Source organism: Macaca thibetana, chromosome 20 (assembly GCF_024542745.1).
Source record: "Macaca thibetana thibetana isolate TM-01 chromosome 20, ASM2454274v1, whole genome shotgun sequence".
In the NCBI taxonomy this organism is placed as follows: domain Eukaryota; kingdom Metazoa; phylum Chordata; class Mammalia; order Primates; family Cercopithecidae; genus Macaca; species Macaca thibetana.
This window is the reverse complement of record NC_065597.1, coordinates 12,495,070-12,516,796: the sequence shown is the minus strand read 5'-3', so window position 1 is coordinate 12,516,796 and position 21,727 is coordinate 12,495,070. Positions and strand designations below refer to the sequence as shown.

At 41.1% G+C, this 21,727-nt stretch overlaps 1 protein-coding gene across 2 annotated transcripts in view; it reads right to left on the bottom strand.

The window, feature by feature from the left end:
* The window catches only part of SNTB2 (syntrophin beta 2), a 154,449-nt gene that overhangs the window by 53,976 nt on the left and 78,746 nt on the right, over positions 1-21,727 (bottom strand). For both annotated transcript variants that reach the window (XR_007721943.1, XM_050773356.1), the window contains exons 4-5: positions 18,185-18,327; positions 5,101-5,297 (exon numbers count right to left, since the gene is read on the bottom strand). Coding sequence is in view for 1 of the 2 variants with exons in the window: in XM_050773356.1 (XP_050629313.1) it covers positions 5,101-5,297; positions 18,185-18,327 (340 nt within the window). In the remaining variant the exon portion in view is untranslated. The remainder of the gene's footprint in view (positions 1-5,100; positions 5,298-18,184; positions 18,328-21,727) is intronic.

Genomic DNA, 21,727 nt, shown 5'->3' with positions numbered 1-21,727 from the left:
TGGGATTATAGGCATGAGCTACCACGCCTGGCCACTATTTTAGCTCCCATGTAAGTGAGAACATGCCATAGTTGTCTTTCTATGCCTGCCATTTCACTTAACATAATGACCTCCAATTCCATCCATGTTGCTACAAATGACATGATTGAATTATTTTTTATAGCCAAATAGTATCCCATTGTGTATATATACTGTATTTTCTTAATCCATTTGTCCGCTGATGGACACTTAGGTTGATTCTGTATCTTTGTTATTGTGAATAGTGCTGCAATAAACATGGAGGTGCAGGTATCTTTCTGATATGCTAATTTCTCTTCTTTTGGATAAATAGTAGTAGGATTGCTAGATCATATTGTAGTTCTATTTTTAGCTTTTTGAGAAATATTCATACTGTTTTCCATAATGGCTATACTGATTTACATTCCCACCAACAGTGTATGAGTTCACTTTTCGGCCGGGTGCGGTGGCTCACACCTGTAATCCCAGCACTTTGGGAGGCTGAGGTGGGTGGATCACGAGGTCAGGAGATCGAGACCATCCTGGCTAACACGGTGAAACGCCGTCTCTACTAAAAATACAAAAAATTAGCCAGGCATGGTGGCGGGCGCCTGTAGTCCCAGCTACTCGGGAGGCTGAGGCAGGAGAATAGCAAGAACCTGGGAGGCAGAGCTTGCAGTGAGCCGAGATCGCGCCACCACACTCCCGCCTGGGCGACAGAGCGAGACTCCGTCTCAAAAAAAGAAAAAAAAAAAAAAGAGTTCACTTTTCTCTGCATCCTCACCAGCATCTGTTATTTTTTGTCTTTTGAATAATAGCTATCCTAATAGTTACCAAGGTAATATTAAAATACAGCTGTATGGCTTTAAAGGGAAGTTGATTAAAAAAAAATACAGCTGTGAATAAGAACAAAAAAGTTTAAAATTACCAAAAAATATGTTTCTTTTGTCTATTTAAAAACATAAGGAAGCAGCTGGCCCTCACTCATCCTTTCCTCTAGCCATCATATTTCAACAACTATGAGCCTGGGAAGCTTTATCCTGCAAAATGAAATGTAGCTGCTAGACACCAAAGAAACAACATGAACTAAAAAATGCTGAAAATCCAAGTTGCACTCTTCATTTTGGGGAGCATATCCCCTTGAATTCTTAAGGACAATACAGTGACCTCAGATGGTAGCAAAGGGCACGAGTGTGCTGGCCTGACCCCTCGAGTGCCCAAAGGAACACAGAGCATCCCAGTGTGATTATGGTATAAGCCACCATGCCCCACCTCCAATACTGTATATATTTTTTTAAACCTCATTTACTCTTTTTTTTCAATAGAGATGAGGTTTCACCATGTTGCCCAGGCTGGTCTTGAACTCCTGAGCTCAAGTGATCCACCTACCTCAGCCTCCCAAAGCGCTGGAATTACAAGCGTGAACTATCATGCTTGGCCCAATACAGAGTTCTGTTTTTTTTTTTTTTTTTGAGACAGAGTTTCCCACTGTTGCCCAGGCTGGAATGCAGTGGTGTGATCATAGCGCACTACAGACTCCACCTCCCAGGTTCAAGCAATTCTCGTGCCTCAGCCTCCCAAGTAGCTGGGACTTCAGGCACATGCCACTATGTCCAGCTAATTTTTGTATTTTTAGTAGAGACGGGGTTTCACTATGACGGCCAGGCTGGTCTCGATCTCCTGGCCTCAAGTGATCTGCCAGCCTCGGTCTCCCAAAGTGCTGGGACTATAGGCATAAGCCACCATTTCCAGCGTTTCTACTTTTGGAAACAGTCTCGCTCTGTCTCCCAGCTTGGAGTGCAGTGGAGCGATCTTGGCTTTTTGCAACTTCCACCTCCTGGGTTCAAGCAACTCTCATGCCTCAGCCTCCTGAGTAGCTAGGATTATAGGTGCCTGCCACCACTTCTGGCTAACTTTTGTATTTTTAGTAGATATGGGGTTTCACGATGTTAGACAGGCTGGTTTGGAACTCCTGACCTCAAGTGATCTGCCCACCTTGGCCTCCCAAAGTGCTGGGATTACAGGCGTGAGCCACCGCATCCGGCCCTAGCCTGTATTTTTAAAGGTTTTTATTTTGTCCAAAGCCAAAAACAATTAAAAAAAAGAAAAGAAAAACATTTGCAAATATCTGTATGTATACATATATATAAATAGATATAAAACAATATTCCAAATTCATCACAACTAACCACAAGAGGGCGCTTCCACAATGGAAAGAAACCACCAACCTTATTTCCTTTAGATACTTATTTCAGTAAGTGTTGGGCACACATTTTCAAACTTTTGTAGAGGAACTCCTATTTCAAATCCTTTATTTTTCCACAGCCATAAGCTTGCTAGATACTCATATTTTAAGGGCGCCCATCCACAACTTAGATTTCAATCTTCTTAACTCGAGAGTCCATGTATCTAGTACTTGGTAAATGAGTCCTTACGTTATTTTTTCTTTTAAGAGACAAGGTCTCACTATGCTGCCCAACTGGAGTACAGTGGCTATTCACAGGCTTGATCACTGTGCAATACAGCCCTGAAATGGGCTCAAGCAATCTTCCCACCTTAGCCACCCAAGCAGCTGAGACTACAGTGTGTGCCACTGTCTATTTTTTTTTTCATATAATTAAATTCATTAATTTATTTTCAGACAGGTTCTGGCTCCCATCACCCAGGCTGGAGTGCCATGGTGCTATCACAGCTCACTGTTCCCTTGACTTCTTGGGCTCAGGTGATCCTCCTACCTCAGCCTCCTGAGTAGCTGGGACTACAGATGTGTGTCACCACTCCTGGCTAAATTTTTGTATTTTCAGTAGGTATGAGGTTTCACCATGTTACCCAGGCTGGTCTCAAACTCCTGGGCTCAAACAATGCGCCAGCCTCAGCCTTCCAAAGTGCTGGGATTACAGGCGTGAGCCACTGTACCCAGTTTCATTTTTCATTATAGAGATGGGGTCCTCAATATATTGCTCAGGCTGGTCTTAAAACTCCTGGCCTCAAGCAATCCTCCTGCCTCAGCCTCCCAAGTAGCTGGGATTACAGGTGTGAGCCACCTTGCCTGGCTAGTCCTTACACTATTAAATGCAGATTAAATGAGAACTGGCCTGGCACAGTGGCTTGTGCCTATAATCCCAGTTACTCAGGAGGCTAAGACCAGAGAATAGCTTGAGGCCAGGAGTTGAGACCAGCCAGGACAACAGAGTAAGACCTCATCTCTAAAAAAAATAAATAAACTGAAGGCTGGGCATGGTGGCTCACGCCTGTAATCCCAGCACTTTGGGAGGCCAAGGTGGGCAGATTACCTGAGGTCAGAAGTTCAAGACCAGCCTGGCTAATATGGTGAAACCCTGTCTCTACTAAAAACATAAAACTTAGCTGGGCATGATGGCAGGTGCCTGTAATCCCAGCTACTCGGAAGGCTGAGGCCTGAGAATAGCTTGTACCTGGGAGGCGGAGGTTGCAGTAAGCCGAGATCATGCCACTGCACTCCAGCCTGGGCGACAGAGTGAGACTCCATCTCAAAAAAATAAATAAACTGAAAAGGCCAGGTGCCACCGCCTGGAATTCCAGCACTTTGGGAAACTGAGGCAGGAGGACCTCTTGAGGCCAAGAGAGTTTGAGACCAGCCTGGGCAACAAAGCAAAAAATTTTTTTTTTTTTTTTTTAATTAGCTGAGTCCTGTGGTGGGCACCTATAGTCCCAGCTACTTGGGAGGCTTGAGGGAGGACTGCTTAAACACAGGAAAGTTCAAGGCTGCAGTGAACTCTGATCATGTCACTGTACTGCAGCTCGGGTGACAGAGCTAGACCCTGTCTCAATAAATAAATAAATAAATAAATAAATAAATAAATAAATAAATGCTGGGCAGCTACTCCAGAGGCTGGAACTGGAGGATCCCTTGATCCCCAGAAGCTCAAAGCTGCTGCAGTGAGCTATGATGGATCATGCCACTGGACTCCAGCCTGGGTGATAGAGATCTCCACTCTAAAAAAAAAAAAAAAAAGAGATGAACTATAAAAACGCCATGGTGTACATACGGTATTATAAATGTGCTTTGAGTCATATACCAGGCTTAAAAAAACTTTGCTAGTAAAATAGAGAAACCAGATTTCTTTCTATCATTATCACTTTTAGCTGCCATATTTTAGCACATTTTTAAGTCTGGCACAAATGATAATAGTTTTACTTTAAAACAAATTATGGTACAGTCATGCATCACCTAATGACAAGAATATGTTCTGAGAAATGCGTAATGCATCATAAGATGATTTCGTGATTGTATGAACATCACAGAGTGTACTTACATAAGCCTAGATGGCACACCCCACTATACACCTAGGCTCTATGGTATTGCCTATTGCTCTTAGGCTACACACTTATATAGAATATAACTGTACTGAATACTGTAAGCAACTGTAACACAATGGTAAGCATTTGTGTATCTTTTTTTTTTTTTTTTTTTGAGACAGGGTCTCACTCTGGTTGCCCAGGCTGGAGTGCAGTGGTATGATCTCAACTCACTCAGTCTCCCAAGTAGCTGGAACTACAGGTGCACACCACCACCCTCAGGTTTGTTTCTGTTTGTTTGTTTGCTTGTTTGTTCTTGAGACGGAGTCTTACTCTGTCGCCCAGGCTGGAGTACAGTGGCGTGATCTCAGCTCACTGCAACCTCCACCTCCCGAGTTCAAGCAATTCTCCTGCCTCAGCCTCCTGAACAGCTGGGACTACAGGCGCATGCTGCCATGCCCGGCTAATTTTTTGTATTTACGGGGTTTCACTGTGTTGCCCAGGCTGGTCACAAACTCCTGAGCTCAGGCAATCCATCCCCCTCGGCCTCCCAAAGTGCTGGGATTATAGGCATGAGCCACTGCGCCTGGCGTATTTTTTTTTTTTTTTTAGTAAAGACAGGGTTTCACCATGTTGCCCAGGCTGCATTTGTGTGTCTTAACATATGTACACTTAGAAAAGGTATAGTAAAAATATGGTATTAAAATCTGAGGAAACTGCTGTCATATATGCAATCCATCACTGACTGAAATGTCATTATGCAGCACATGACTGTATAACAGTTCCATTTAATTACTACTAGAAATAAAAAGTCAGCATCTCTACCTAGAGAGACTTCCTTGATCAGCTCAGCAGCAGCATGGCAACCCTGAACAAGTATCCTGGTCCAGGATGACAGATCCCGATGTGTCTCCACCCTGAAGAGATGCATCTCAATGCCCTGTCGAGAGCCTGTCCTGGTAGCAAATGTAAGGTCAGATCCAAGGGAGGGGGATCGACATCCAGAGCCAGAATGAACCAACCTAGGACCACAAACAGAGCAGAAATCAAAAGTAACTATATTATCAGATAAAAATGTCAGGAATTTGTGCTCATTGATAAGCAGAAACTTATAAAAGCAATCAGCAGTTTTTGGATATAGACATTTCAAAGCAAGATTATAATCTGTGAAATACAGACCATTCTGTTTTCCCATAAAATGACCCCTGGTGTCACAGTCAGACAAGATACCAGTCTTGAACTCCTGGGCTCAAATAATCCTCCTGCCTCGGCCTCCCAAAGTGCTGGGATTACAGGTGTGAGCCACTGGGCCTGGCCAAGATACTGGGCTGGATGAACCGTGCCCTAATTTTCCATGAGCTCCTCTATGCTCCCAAGGGGTTATGTGTATCAAAAAGATATGATTTTGATTAGGAAATAAGTAAATTAACAGTAATAACTTAAGAGGAAAAATATGCTTCCATAAGAAAAAATGGATAGCTAACTGCATTTCAAACATTTCAGCCAAAGAGCTTTAAAAATGTATTTTTTTTAAACAACAATCTCTTGTCCAATCACCAAAGGACTTCCAATGGCAGAAGGCAGTGAATACCTCTTCTGGAGAGATGCAGCTAGTAAAGATGCACAGTGAACATAAAGTTGGGTTTTATCTAAAAATTCATGCTGCTTTTGCATTTGACTCTAGAATTCCTTGACCTATGAAGCAATGTTATGTGAAAAAAGATTCCAAAATAAATAAAACGGTCTTTGTTCGCAAATGACATGACTGTCTACATTTTAAAAATCCGCCAAAATAGACAAAAGAAATAAAACATATGGATGCATGCAGTGATGCACACCTGTAATCCCAGCACTTTCAGAGGCTGAGGCAGAAGGATCACTTGAGCCCAGGATTTTGAGAACAACCTGGGCAACATAGAGACACCCTGTCTTTACAAAAAAAAAAAAAAAAAAAAAAGCTCAGCATGGTGGTGTGCACCTGTGGTCCCAGCTACTTGGGAGGCTGAGGTAGAAGTTGCTTGAGCCCAGGAGGTTGAGGCTGCCATGAGCCATGATTATGCCACTGTACTCCAGCTTTGGTAACAGAGTGAGACCCTGTACGCAACTCCTAAAACTAATAAGCAATTATAGCAATGTTGCAGGATATAAGATTAATATACAAAAGTCAGTTGCTTTGAACAATTGAAATCTGAAATTAAAAACATACCATTTATGTCAGTTACCATAAAATGAAATGCTTAAGCATAAATCCAACAAAATATGTATAGAATCTCTACGAGAACAACTTCAAAACTTTCCCGAAAGAAAGCAAAGATGATCTAAATAAACCAAGAGATATTTTATGTTCATGGGTAGAAAGACCCCATATTAAGATGTCAATTTTCCTTTAGGTGATCTACAGATTCAATGCCATTCCATTAAAATCCCAGCAAGTTATTTTGTAGATACTGATAAACTGATTCCAAAGTTTGTATGGAAACTCAAAAGACTCAGATAGTCAACATAATACTAAAGAAGAACAAAAGTTGAAAATACATCTGTATACTGGCACCACTCAACTTTGACTTACTATAAAACTACAGTAATCAAAACAGTGTGGAATTGGCAAAAGAACAAACAAATTGATCAATGGAACAGAATAGATAGCCCAGAAATAAACCCACACAAATACAGTCAACTGATCTTTGACAACAAAGGTGATTCAGGCTGGGCGTGGTGGCTCATGTCTGTAATCCCAGCACTTTTTTTTTTTTTTTTTTGGATTTTTAGTAGAGACGAGGTTTCACCATGTTAGCCAGGCTGGTCTTGACCTTCTGACCTCAGGTGATCTGCCTCCCTTTGCCTCCCTGAGTGCTGGAATTACAGGCATGAGCCACCATGCCTGGCCAATCCCAGCACTTTGGGAGGCTGAGGCGAGCGGATCACTTGAGGTCAGGAGTTTAAGTCCAGCCTGGCCCACATGGTGAAACCCCATCTCTACTAAAATACAAAAATTAGCCAGGCATGGTGGTGGGCACCTGTAATCTCAGTTACTCGGGAGGCTGAGGCAGGAGAATCGCTTGAACCCAGGAGGCGGAGGTTGCAGTGAGCCGAGATCACACCACTGCACTCCAGCCTGGGTGACAGAGCGAGACTCCCTCTCAAAAAAAAAAAAGAGAGAGAAAGGTGATTCAATGGAGAAAGAATGGTTTTTTCTTTCTTTTTTTTTTTTTTTTTTTTTTTTTTTTTTTTTTTTTTTTTTTTTTGAGACGGAGTCTCGCTCTGTCGCCCAGGCTGGAGTGCAGTGGCCGGATCTCGGCTCACTGCAAGCGCCGCCTCCCGGGTTCACGCCATTCTCCTGCCTCAGCCTCCCGAGTAGCTGGGACTACAGGCGCCCGCCACCTCGCCCGGCTAGTTTTTTGTATTTTTTTAGTAGAGATGGGGTTTCACCCTGTTAGCCAGGATGGTCTCGATCTCCTGACCTGGTGATCCACCCGTCTCGGCCTCCCAAAGTGCTGGGATTACAGGCTTGAGCCACCGCGCCCGGCCTTTTTTTTTTTTTTTTTCTTAAGATGGAGTTTTGCTCTTGTCGCCCAGGCTGCAGCACAATGGCGCGATTTCAGCTCACTGCAACTTCTGCCTCCTGGGTTCAAACGATTCTCCTGCCTTAGTCTCTCGAATAGCTGGAATTACAGGTTCCCGCCACAATGCCCAGCTAATTTTTGTATTTTTAGTAGAGACAGTGTTTTACCATGTTGGCCAGGCTGGTCTCAACCTCAGGTGATCTGCCCGCCTCAGCCTCCCAAAGTGCTGGGAATAGAGGCGTGAGCCACTGCGCCCAGCCAAGAATGATCTGTCTTTTCAACAAATGATGCTAGAAATAAGTAGACATTCGTATGCAAAAAAAAAAAAAAAAAAGCGGACCTTACATACTTTTCACAAAAATTAACTCAAAATGGATCTTTGACCTAATTGTGTAAAACACAATACTAAAATTTCTACAAAAATTAGCCGGGTCTGGTGGTGGGCGCCTGTAATCCCAGCTACTCAGGAAGCTGAGGCAGGAGAATCGCTTGAACTGGGGAGGCGGAGGTTGCAGCGAGCCGAGATTGCACCACTGTACTCCAGCCTGGGCGACAAGAGCGAAACTTCGTCTCAAAAAAAAAAAAAAAAAAAAAAAATTTCTATCATGTAGGAGAAATGCTAGATGATCTAAAAGGATGTAATATCAAAAGCACAATCCCTAAAGAAAAAAATTCGGTAAGTTGGACTTCATTAAAATTAAAAATTTCTGATCTGCAAAAAATACTGTTAAGAGAATGAAAAGACAAGCCGCAGACAAAAAAATTTTTGCAAAACACATATCTGATAGAGGACTGGTATCCAAAATATATAAGGAACTCTTGAAACTGAACGATAAGTAAACAACCCAGTTAAAAAACGGGCAAAGGACGGCCGGGTGCGGTGGCTCAGGCCTGTAATCCCAGCACTTTGGGAGGCCGAGGTGGACGGATCATGGGTCAGGAGATCGAGACCATCCTGGCCAACATGATGAATCCCCATCTCTACTAAAAAAAGTACAAAAAATTAGCTGGGTATGGTGGCAGGAGACTGTAGTCCCAGCTACTCAGGAGGCTGAGGCAGGAAAATGGCGTGAACCCAGGAGGCGGAGTGTGCAGTGAGCCAAGATCGTGCCACTGCACTCCAGCCTGGGCGACAGAGCGAGACCCCATCTCAAAAAAAAAAAGGCAAAGGACCCACTTCTTGGTATATATCCAAAAGATCTCAAAACAAGATCTTGAAGATACCTGCACATCTATGTTCACTACAGCATTATCCACAATAGCCAAGAGATGGAAGCAACTTAAATGTCCACTGACAAAAGAAAGGATAAAGACAATTTGTTATAAATATACAATGGAACATACTATTCAGTCTAAAAAAGGAAATACTGTCATAATCTACAACATTTAGACAAATACTACATGAAGTCTACTTATATGAGGTATCCAAGGTATTACTCATAACAACAGAAGGATGTAGTTATCAGGGGTTGAGGGAGAGATGGAAATGGAGAATTGTTGTTCAATAAAGTTTCTGTTTTGCAAGATAAAGTTCTAGAGATCTGCTACACAACAACGTGCATATAGTAAATACTAATCTACTGTACACTTAAAAGTAACTAGATGGCAAATTTTGTGAGTTTTTTAAAATAAAAATTTATCTGCTAAAGGCTCTGTCATTCACATTGAGTTTTTTTCACACACACACACACACACACACACACCATTTCCCACCTCTGTCCATCAATAAACAATAACCAACCCAACAGCAACGAGTGTCCTTAATGCCCAGATTGAAATCACCCCCTCCCTCAAAAAGATGGTGAGGCTTCTTGGAAAATGACTCTAGAGAAGGAAATACATCAGCTTGGAATATTGGCTGGGTGTGGTGGCTCATGCCTGTAATCCCAGCACTCTGGGAGGCCGAGGCAAGCAGATCACAAAGTCAGGAGTTCAAGACCAGCCTGGCCAACACGATGAAACCCTGTCTCCACTAAAAATACAAAAATTAGCTGGGCATGGTGGCATGTGCCTGTAATCCCAGATACTCGGGAGGCTGAGGCAGGAGAATCACTTGAACCCAGGAGGCGGAGGTTGCAGTGAGTAGAGATTGCACCACTGCCCTCCAGCCTGGGCAACAGAGCAAGACTCCGTCTCAAAAAAACAAAAAAAAAAAACCCAAAAAACAAAACAAAACAAAAACCCTACAAAAAATGGTGAAGTATACATACAGGAAAACCATAAGAAAAATAATTTTCCTTAAGGTCATGAAACTATTCAGTATTTTGCTTCACAGTTTAATCTATTCACTTTTTATATTTTCTTTTTTTAAATTTTCATTCTGAGACAGGGTCTCACTCTGTCCCCCAGGCTGGAGTACAGTGGCACGGTGTTGGCTCACTGCAACCTCCATCTACCCGGCTCAAACAATCCTCCCATCTCAGCTTCCTGAGTAGCTGGGACTATAGGCATGCGCCACCACGCGCAGCTCATTTTTACATTCTGTGTAGAGATGTGGTCTCATTATGTTGCCCTGGCTGATCTTGAACTCCCGGGCTCAAGCAATCCTCCCACCTCAGCCTCCCAAGTAGTTGGGACAATAGGCGTGTGCCACCGTGCCTGGGTCATTTTTGTATTTTGTGTAGAGACAAGGTCTCATTATGTAGCCTAGGCTGATCTTGAACTCCTGGGCTCAAGCGATCCACCTGCCTCGGCCTCCCAAAGTACAGGGATTACAGGCATAAGCCACCACTCCTGGCCTCACTTTTTATATTTTGCCTATTTTAAAGAAGTATTAAGTAGATCTGTGTAACAGAACAAAATACTACCTCATTTATAAGGATTCACTCACCTGACAATGTTTTCTATAAAGGATTTTTAAAAATTTGGTGAGGAATGTACATCAAAGAGAAATAAATAAAATCTCTTTAATATCTAGCTTAAAAATAGCTGAATTTTAACATCTGCTTCAGCATTCTATTGTAGTATGCAGTCATAGCCTCACCTAGATATGTAGTTGGAAAAGGGAAGAGTATTTTAAATAGCCCATTCAGATGATGTGGATAGCCTTCTGTCCACAGAACCAAAACTCAGCAAGTGGTTTCATAAAGATTAATTGCAACGTGGAATCTGAAACCTTATCAACAGTTTCTGTACCATGTTTACATTAAAAATCAACTGGTTTCCCTTGAAATTTCAATGGATCTTTTTTATGCGTGCATAATTTTGCAACATCGTTTATCATTCATTTGGAAAAATATTTGTTCACTGAGTTACACAGATTTTCCATGTTAAAAATGGTTCATTATAAAAGATGAAAAAAATCTCATTTGATATTACCACTACAAGCTCACAGTAGCAGATATGAGTTTTCCAGCATTCTAATTTTTGCTTGAAAGCTACAATTTTATCATTGGCAACTAATACTGTCAGTGTTTTCCTTAAGTTACAGACTCATTTTGGTGATCTGACAAATACCCAAGTCTGACTAAACGTGTTTGTCAATCGGTCATTCTTTCAAGAAAAAATGATGTTTCCATGAAAAAGCATGGAGTTCAGCTGAGAATTCAATCACACATGTGCTTTTCCTTGAGACAACAGTCATTCTTCAGTATGTAGCAGAAGTGCTCCATGAGTACTTCCCATTTCATCACACAGAATGTTACAAAGATGAATACTCAAGGGTCAAGATTAAATAAAATTAATATTTTTTACTATTTCAGTAGAGACATTTTGAAGTTAAAATGGCATTTTTTTCCCTCTGCAAGTCCACGTGGGGACAGATACAATGACTCCCAATACAGTTTGGTGCCAACTGCCTTGATTCATGCTAAGGTGCCAGCAATTTTACCCACCCTCAGTGCAAATGCCAACAACATGAAAAAAAAGCAAATGACATTTTAGTATTACTATGAAAACAGCTTTGAACTCACAAGGCCTCTGTAAAGGGAATCTTGCAGAGGTCCACGAAGTATACTTTGAGAACTGCTTTACTGAGCTGATTCCCAAAAAACCAACATGCCAATTAAACATTAGCTACCTTAGAAAGAGTTAAATAAATTTCAAAATTACTCTACATATGATCCAAGTAAGACAAAGTGTTGGGGAAAGCAATAGATACTTTATCATATTCAGTTTGAATGCTAATCCCAAAACAGACATTTAAAAAATATAAAGTCTAAGAGAATTTTTTCCTACAGATTTCATTATGAAATATTTGGCAAAGGGAATCTAATTCAAACCAGATGCTGGACTCTTGCTGAACAGCGGTTGGTTGGGAACAGTGCTAAAAGGCCCCCCTTTTGTGGAGAGGCCAGATGAGTTCATGCAAAGGCATTTTGGCAGCTTTTGCCCCACAAGTCCCATAAGCACAGCACCACTCAATATTCCACATTCTAAAGTCACCACACTTTTTTTTTTTTGAGATCTTTTTTCTCTTCCAAAGAAAGCTTATAGGAAAAGACAACAAAATCCATATCCTGAAAAATCCAGAGCTCCTGTAAAACCGGTGTCTTTCTACCTGTGTCGTGTATCTGGCTTTAATCTCAAGAAATGTGTAAAATAAAAATCCTCCTCATTTATCACTTTCATGCCTTCACTTATTCCTCATTGGCCTGAACTATCAGCTATTAAAATCCATGCACATACAGAGCTTTGGTTTCGAAGAATCTGTAAATGTGCAAAAATATAAATGGCAGCTCATGGTTAATTTATGTTACTCTAAGGATGTTATTTGATTTTGAAGTACAATCAACTCTTAATTTTTCAGGGTTATCTACTTTGTTTAACATAATAAAGATCCTTAATTTCTTTTCCTTACCTGTGTGTTTATGTAATCCTTTTTTATTCTGTCTCATACACGTGTAAGAACATGGTCCAAAGTATTAACAATACAATTAGGGAAATTAAACATTCAGCCCTTTCTCATTATTCGTTTAAATCTCAAATGTTCTCTTTCCCCTACATTAAAAACACTTTCTGGCCTTGCCTCCCTCTGCAGGATACCTCCTGGTCTGGTTTCATCTTCTGGTCTCTCTCAGGGTTACCCTTTACCCCTCTCTGGTTGGTAGAGGATGATTAAGCCCCACTTAATTCTATTGTGCAGTGACTTCAACCAATTCTACCTTGCCAACATGGCCACATGGAAAAACTAAACCTTTCATCTGTCTTGTTTATTCTAATCCACCAGTACTTCCTGAACAAGGAGTAAAGAAGCCCTGTTGTTACATTAATTAAACTTATTAAGAAACAACATGAATTAATTAAACTTATTAAGAAACAACATGAACTGGTATGGTGGCTCACACCTGTAATCCCAGAACTTTGGGAGGCGGAGGCATGAGAATTGTTTGAGCCCAGGAGTTTGAGACCAGACTGGGCAACACAGCAACACAGGCTAAAAAAATTAGCCTGGCATAGTGGCTTATGCCTATAGTCCTAGCTACTCGGGAAGCTGAGGTGGGAGGATGGCTTGAGCCCAGGAGTTTGAGGTTACAGTGAGCTATGATCCTGCCACTGCACACTCTAGACTGGACAATAGAGTGAGAGTTCGTCAGAAAGAAAAAAAGAGAAGGAAGGAGGGAGAGAGGAAGAGAGAGGAGAAAAGAAAGGAAAAAGAAAGGAAAAGGAAAGGAAAGGGAAGGCAGGGAAGGGGAAGGGGAAGAATAAGGAAAGGAATAGAGAAAGGAAGGCAGTCTAGGAAGCTCTATATGACCCACCCATTTAATTAATGGTGAGTTCAATTTGCATGAATGAGCATGTTTGAATTCCTCACCTTTAATATGAAACTTTGACTATCTGTAAAAATTGGTGGCAGATCAAAAAACTGCTCCTTTTCCTTTCTTTTAATTTTTTAGAGATGAGAGGTCTCACTATGTTGCCCAGGCTAGTCTTGAACTACTGGGCTCAAGTGACCCTTCCAGCCTCCCAAGAAGCTGGGATTACAGGCATGTGCCATGGCACCCAGCTAAGAGCTCTTCTTTTTTCCTTTTTTTTTTTTTGAGACGGAGTCTCACTCTGTCACCCAGGCGGGAGTACAGTGGCGCGATCTCGGCTCACTGCAAACTCTGCCTCCCAGGTTCATGCCATTCTCCTGCCTCGGCCTCCCTAGTAGCTGGGACTACAGGCGCCCGCCACCACACCCAGCTAATTTTTTGCAGTTTGAGTAGAGACGGGGTTTCACTGTGTTAGCCAGGATGGTCTCGATCTCCTGACCTCGTGATCCGCCTGCCTCGGCCTCCCAAAGTGTTGGGATTACAGGCGTGAGCCACTGCGCCTGGCCAGAGCTCCTCCTTTAACAATGACCAAATTAAACTAATTATTATACTTTTTTTTTTTTTTGAGATGGAGTCTCGCTCTGTTGCCCAGGCTGGAGTACAGTGGCATGACCTCAGCTCAATGCAACCTCTGCCTCCAGGGTTCAAGTGATTCTTCTGCCTTAGCTTTCCAAGTAGCTGGGATTACAGGCGTGTGCCACCACGCTGGACTAATTTTTGTATTTTTAGTAGAGACAAGGTTTCTCTAGGTTGGTCAGACTGGTTTCAAACTCCTGACCTCATGATCTGCCTGCCTCAGCCTCCCAAAGTGCTGGGATTATAGGCATGAGCCACCGCACCTGGCCTAATTATTATGCTTTTTACAAAGAATTCTTCTTGGGCATAATTTTCATTTAATAATAAATATTATAATTAAAGCAGCTAACATTGAGCAGTTACAATGTGTCAGGCACCATTCTAGGCAGTTTATTAGTATTAACTCATTTAATACTCACACCCACCCTACCTCATTAGGGTACACTTAACAAATGAAAAATATGTGTCACAGAAAGGTTCAGTAGCATGCTACCACTTAGTATAACATTCAGTTTATTATGAAACAGTCTCTCTTTTCAATCTTGTTGGGTTTAATTATTTTATTGAAATAACTGAATTATTAAAATATAATTCACACACCATACAATTTATCCCTTGAAGTACAATGGTCTTTCGTATATTCAGAATTTAGGAACCATCACCACATTCAATGTTAGCACATTGTCATCATCTCAAAAAGAAATCCTGTACCCATTAGCTACCTCCCCCTGTCAATGGCTAATCTACCTTCTGTCTATCCTGGGTTTGCCTATCCTGAACTTTTCATATAAATGCAACAATACAGTATGTGGTTGTTTGTGTCTGGCTTCTTTCACTTAGCATAATGTTTTCAAGATTCATTTACATTGTAGTGTGTATCAGAACATTATTGTTTTTAACTGCAAAATAGTATTCCACTGTGTGGATATGTCACATTTTATTTATCCGTTCATCAGTTGAGGGACACTTAGGTTGTTTCCACTCTTAGGCTATTGTGAATAATGCTGTTATGAATGGTCATATGTAAGTTTTCATGTGGACATAAGTTTTCATTACTCTTGGGCATAACTTAGGAATGGAATTATGGGTCACAGCGTAACTCTACGTTTAGCTTTTGAGAAACTGCCAGACTGCCTTGCACAGCAAGTATACATTTTACATTCTCACCAGCAGTGTATAAAGATTCCATTTTCTCCACATCGTTGTTCACACTTTTTATTTTATCTGTCTTTTTAATTATAGACATCCCAGTGGGTGGGAAATGATATCTCACTGTGGTTTTGATTTGCATTTCCCTGATGGTTAAGGATGCTGAACATCTTTTCATGTTCTTATTGGCCATTTGTATATCTTCTTTGGACAAATATCTATTCATATCACTTTCCCATTTCTTTTTTTTTTTTTTTTTTTTTTGAGAGGGAGTCTCGCTCTGTCACCCAGGCTGGAGTGCAGTGGTGAGATTTCAGTTCACTGCAACCTCCACCTCTGGGTTCAAGCAATTCTCCTGCCTCAGCCTCCCAAGTAGCTGGGATTACAGTCCACGCCACCATGCCTGGCTAATTTTTGTATTTTTAGTAGGGACGGGGTTTCACCATGTTTGTCAGGCTGGTCTTTTAACTCCTGACCTCAGGTGATCCACCCACCTTGGCCTCCCAAAGTGCTGAGATTACAGGCATAAGACACTGCGCCCAGCCCTGTTTCTTAATTGCGTAATTTATCTTTTCATTACTGACTTGGATAATTCTTTTTTTTTTTTCTTGAGACAAGAGTCTCACTCTGTCACCTAAGCTGGAGTGCAGTGGTGCAATATCAGCTCACAGCAACCTCTGCCTCCCATATCCAGGCGATCCTCCTGCCTCAGCCTCCTGAGTAGCTGGGATTACAGGTATGCAACACCACACTGGCTAATTTTTATATTTTTAGTAGAGATGGGGTTTCACCATGTTGGTCAGGCTGGTCTTGAACTCCTGACCTCAGATGATAGGCCTGCCTCAGTCTCCCAAAGTGCTAGGATTACAGATGTGAGCCACCATGCCCGGACAAGAATTCTTTATATATTCTAGACACAAGTCTCGTCAGATATATGATTTTGAAATATTTTCTCCCATTCTGTGAGTTATTTTTTCACTTTCTTGATGGTGACATTTGAAGCACAAGAGCTTTCAAGTTTCTTAAAGTCAAATTTATCTATTTTTTCTCTTGTTAACTGTGCTTTTGGTATCATATCTGAGAAGACTCTGCCTAACCCAAAGTCATGAAGATTTACTATATTTTATTCTACGAGTTTTATAATTTTAGCTCTTAAATCTTGTCTATATCTTTTCCCTACTTGCAAATTAATACCAGTGATAGTACACACACCACCCCATCTCATTCTTTAGTACCAAAGTGCTTTGGTGGTCCATGCCTAATCTACTTGATAGCCAAGAAATTATTTGCTTATGGCATTATAATTTCCAGTATTAAACAAAAGCTCATCTATGGAATGTGATAAATTTCTGCTTCATGCTTCCAGGTGCACACATTTTAAAAAAGAATAAAGCTACCTTCCTTGCATTCTGTGATCAGAACCAAAGTGTAAGCTGATTCTACAAAATTTAAACTTAAGAGATCTCCAGAGCCATATTCCTAAACTCTAAATCTTTGGAAAATATAAATTTATTTGCTCTAATTATAATTACTAAGACACGGTCACATATTTTTATAGGATTATCATCAAGTTCCTAATGTAATCATGACAGAGAAACTATAACTTAAGTAAAGAATTTTATTCAACTAAGATTTATTGATAGCCTCCTACATGCAAAGCATTGTGGGAAGTGCTGAGATGACTAAATCAGAGTTCTTGACTTCAAGGAGGTTATAATTTAGTGGGGATTAAAAAAACCAAATATTAAGAAATTTACAATAAACAATACTGTATATTTTATTTTATTTTTTTAAAAGAGAAACTGATAATTAAATTCAGTCTTTCTGCAGGACTATTCTGTCCTGAAGGAATTAATGAGGGCATACCTCCCTAATACTGAGGCTCAGCAAATCCTTTATTTCATTCTGTGATCTAGGAGCTCCAGCTCTAAATTACGGAGATACTACTGGAAGCCTATGTGAAAACGATTTTTTTTTATAAAAAGAATAATATATGTAAGGGAAGAATAATATATGTGGTAAGTTAAGGAAATCTTTTAAAGTGAAACTTTTCCTGTAATGCAAAGAATACTCTGCCTTACATGAATCTTTGTCTCCTCAAAGCAGGAAAACCCCACTATTCCCACTGGGATATTCCAGATAGTTTCAGCATTTAGCTCTTTTGACTACCAAATACTTTCCCATGACACTCTTCTTTAATGTGTAGTTTTTGAGTTATACCAACACCTGATTATTTTATAAGTCCAAAAAAATTTGAATTTGGGTATGTTTTCTAGTTTCACAGTTATGATCCCTTAAGACATCTTGGCTCCCAAGTCTAAATTTCTCTATTCTTTTCCCTTTCAGCCCTCCATATGTGGAATGCTAGAAACACCCTGTGGCTTCAGGTCAAATCAATGGTTATTTCATAGAATCAAAATGATGTGTTCTTACATTAGAAAGAGAAGTTGAACAATATTTTGGCTGAGTTGTGTGGTTTATCCACAGTACCACATTCTGGTTTAAATGATTTCATCACTCAGTCAAAAGGCTGCCACAATTTTCAGTGGTTTTCTAGTCACAGTAAATAAAATAAAGAAAAAAAAAACCCCTATAATCTTCATGACTAAGCAAGTCTTGAAAGGGAACAGTTAGGAAGTTTCTTTGACAACTTAAAAGGTACACACAAAAATGCTCAGGAAAAAAACAATTTATTCTGAGCTAGCAGCTGCAAAATGATCAATAAGATTGTAAAAGAAAAAATTTTTGTCTGCATCCGCTACTTAAATGCTCTTTTAGGCACCTAAGATAACAGAATTCACTTTAAAATTCCTTTGTAGATTTAGAGTAGGATAAATATTTTATTTCCTTATCTTTAGTCTTACTTACCTTGTGGCAACAAGTGGGTAGCTGTGGCATGGTGATGCCCAGGCATCTCTTGTCCATGGCATACAGTCATAGAGCAGCAAATCCTTCTCAGTCACAGCCATAAGGACAGGTCTCCATTGCTGTCTTCCACCATCTAGTTTTGCCTGTTACAATGGAAAAATTCAGAAATCAGGGCTAACTATAATGATATGTCTTTGTAAAAGTTCCTTCAGTGATGGCCTAACACAATGGGTCTCCATGTTGTTTTCCCAACCTGATGGACTTGACATACAGGAAACATCTCACCAAGTTTACACTGGTAGGGACTCTCCACTGTGAGGTGTGAAGTGGTGTGTGTATTAGAGTTATAAACATTATCTAGTGATACAACACAGTTTTTCCCCATTCCATAATAACTGAGCATTGCCAATTCTGTTTTTTCTTTTATTGAGATAGGGTCTCACTCAGTTTCCCAAAGAGCTGCGATTACAGGCATGAGCCACACATCTGGCCAATATTGTCAATTCTAATTAAATATATAGTAATATGTTCAAAATTATAAGTTTCAGAATGTCTGATGTGTAATATCTTCTAAACATAGGACAGAAACTCCTACTACCAAGTAAGTCTGTATAATGTAAACATCAAAGTTTTTGATCAAGACTTACAATAAGAAATATAGTTTACATTGCAACCCAATATACGCATACATAGATAGTTGAATAAAATATTTTCCAAATAACATAACTCTCTTATTTTGTGCAATGTAATCTGTCAATGTCTATCTTTTTTTTTTTTTTTTTTTTTTGAGACAGTCTCGGTCTGTCGCCAGGCTGGAGTGCAGTGGCACAATCGCGGCTCACTGCAACCTTTACCTCCTGCCTCAGCCTCCTGAGTAGTTAGGACTACAGGTGTGTGCCACCACACCCAGCTAATTTTTGTATTTTTAGTAGAGATGGGTTTCACCACGTTGGCCAGGGTGGTCTTGATCTCCTGATCTCATGATCCACCCGCCTTGGCCTCCCAAAGTGCTGGGATTACAGGTATGGGACACCTTGCCCGGCCCGTCTATCGTATTTTTTTAAAACGCAGATCATGATTCACTATGTCGTTTTTTTTTTTTTTCTTTTTGAGACGGAGTTTCGCTCTTGTTCCCCAGGCCGGAGTGCAATGGTGCAATCTCAGCTTACTGCAGTCTCAGCCTCCCGGGTTCAAGTGATTCTCCTGCTTCAGCCTACTGAGTGGCTGGGATTATAGGCATATGCCACCACACCCAGCTAATTTTGTATTTTTAGTAGAAACAAGGTTTCTCCATGTTGGTCAGGCTGGTCTCGAACTCCTGATTTCAGGTCATCTGCCCACCTCAGCCTCCCAAAGTGCTGGGATTACTGGAGTGAGCCATAGCGCCAGACCCACTGTGTGTGTGTTTTTTTTGTTTTGTTTTGTTTTTTGAGACGCAGTATCACTCTGTTGCCCAGGTTGGAGTACAGTGGTGCGATCTCGGCTTACTGCAACCTCTGCCTCCTGGGTTCAAGCAATTCTCCTGCCTCAGCCTCCCGAGTAGCTGGGACTACAGGTGCATGCTGCCACGGCCAGCTAATTTTTTTGTATTTTAGAAGAGATGGGGTTTCACTGTATTGCCCAGGCTGGCCTCGAACTCCTGGGCTCAGGCAATCTGCCTGCCTCGGCCTCCTAGAGTGCTAGGATTACAGGTGTAAGCCAATGTGCCCAGCCTCACTGTGTTGTATTTTTAAAAAATTATTATTAACCCAGAACTTAACAGCTTAAGAAAACACTTAAACTATGTTCCAAGAGTTCTCCATTGTATTTTATTATTATTATTATTATTATTATTATTATTATGTTTTTAGACAGAGTCTTGTTCTGTCACCCAGGCTGGAGTGCAATGGCAAGATCTTGGTTCACTGCAACCTCCACCTCCCGGGTTCAAGCAATTCTCCTGCCTCAGCCTCCTGACTACCTGAGATTACAGGCACCCGCCACCACGCCCAGCTAACTTTTTGTATTTTTAGTACAGCCAGGGTTTCACCATGTTGGCCATACTAGTCTCGAACTCTTGACCTCAGGTGATCCACCTACCTCAGCCTCCCAAAGTGCTGGGATTACAAGCATGAGCCACCGTGCCTGGCCCATTGTATTTTAGAAATTTATGTTTCAGCTTAGAAGGTTGCATTGAATTTACTTGTATAATGCTCAGTTATCTCTAAAAATGTTTTAAACTTCAGGAAAACAACTACTATTTATCCATACTGTCAAGGATCCAAGGCCAAAAAGCCAAAGACTATATTCAAGAAAAGCCCTGTCATGATCAAAACTTTTCCCTCCTCAGGAGACCTCTGAGCAAGGACTGTTTAACAACACTGTATTTTAACACTGACAGCTTCAAGGAGAATTCAAATTGACAATCACTTATCTCTGAAAGTGTTGCCTTCAGAGCCCTTTTCACGTGCTTTCCTTAAGGACTTCTGAAGGTAATCTGGACATGAGAACCTTACATCTATAATCTGAAAGTGGCCTGAGTGGTTTGGTTCTGTGCTATAATATCTACCACTGGGACTCTCTTCTCCTAGCCAAGGCCACGAGCTAGATCCCAAAAGTGGGAAATTAATTCTAGCCAGTGAAGGGACTAGTGTTCTACCATGTGCTGAAAGCAACAAAAGACAAAACCTAACACTGAGAATTCAAGCAAAATATTGTAGAAATAATTATGCATTTCTTATCAGTGAACCTTAGTTTTCCAAGACTCTATATTAGTCTGTGGTTAACTCTCCAATGTCTGGAAGGAGAGTATCAGCTCTAAAGAGGTTCTCTTAGAATCATACATTTTTGGATTACACATATCCCCAAAAAAATTCCAGTTTATGTTCACTACTAGGTATTTGTTCCCAAGACTATTACAGACAATATTTCAATAGGTTACATCAGATAGAACTGTCTTCCCAAAGGGTTAAAATGATAAACTGATTTTAATCCAGGCGCGGTGGCTCACGCCTGTAATCCCAACACTTGGGGAGGCCAAGTCAGGCAGATCATGAGATCAGGAGATCGAGACCATCCTGGCCAACATGGTGAAACCCCATCTCTACAAAAATTAGCTGGGCGTGGTGGCGCGCGCCTGTAGTCCCAGCTACTCAGAAGGCTGAGGCAGGAGAATCGCTTGAATCAGGGAGGCGGAGGTTGCAGTGAGCTGAGATGGCGCCACTGCACTCCAGCCTGGAAACAGAGCGAGACTGTCTAAAAAAAAAAAAAAAAAAAAGATAAACTGATTTTTGAAAATAAATGTTTTCCTGGCTGGGTGTGCTGGCTCACATCTGTAATCTTGACACTTTGGGAGCCCCAAGTGGGCAGATCACTTGAGCCTGGGCAACTTGGTAAAAACCTCATCTCTACAAAAACTACAAAAATCAGCCAGGCATGATGGTGTGCATCTGTAGTCCCAGCAACTCAAGAGACTGAGGTGGGAGGATCACTTCAGCCCAGGAGGTAGAGGTTGCAGTGAACTGAGATTGTACTACTGCACTCCAGCCTGGGGAACAGAGTGAG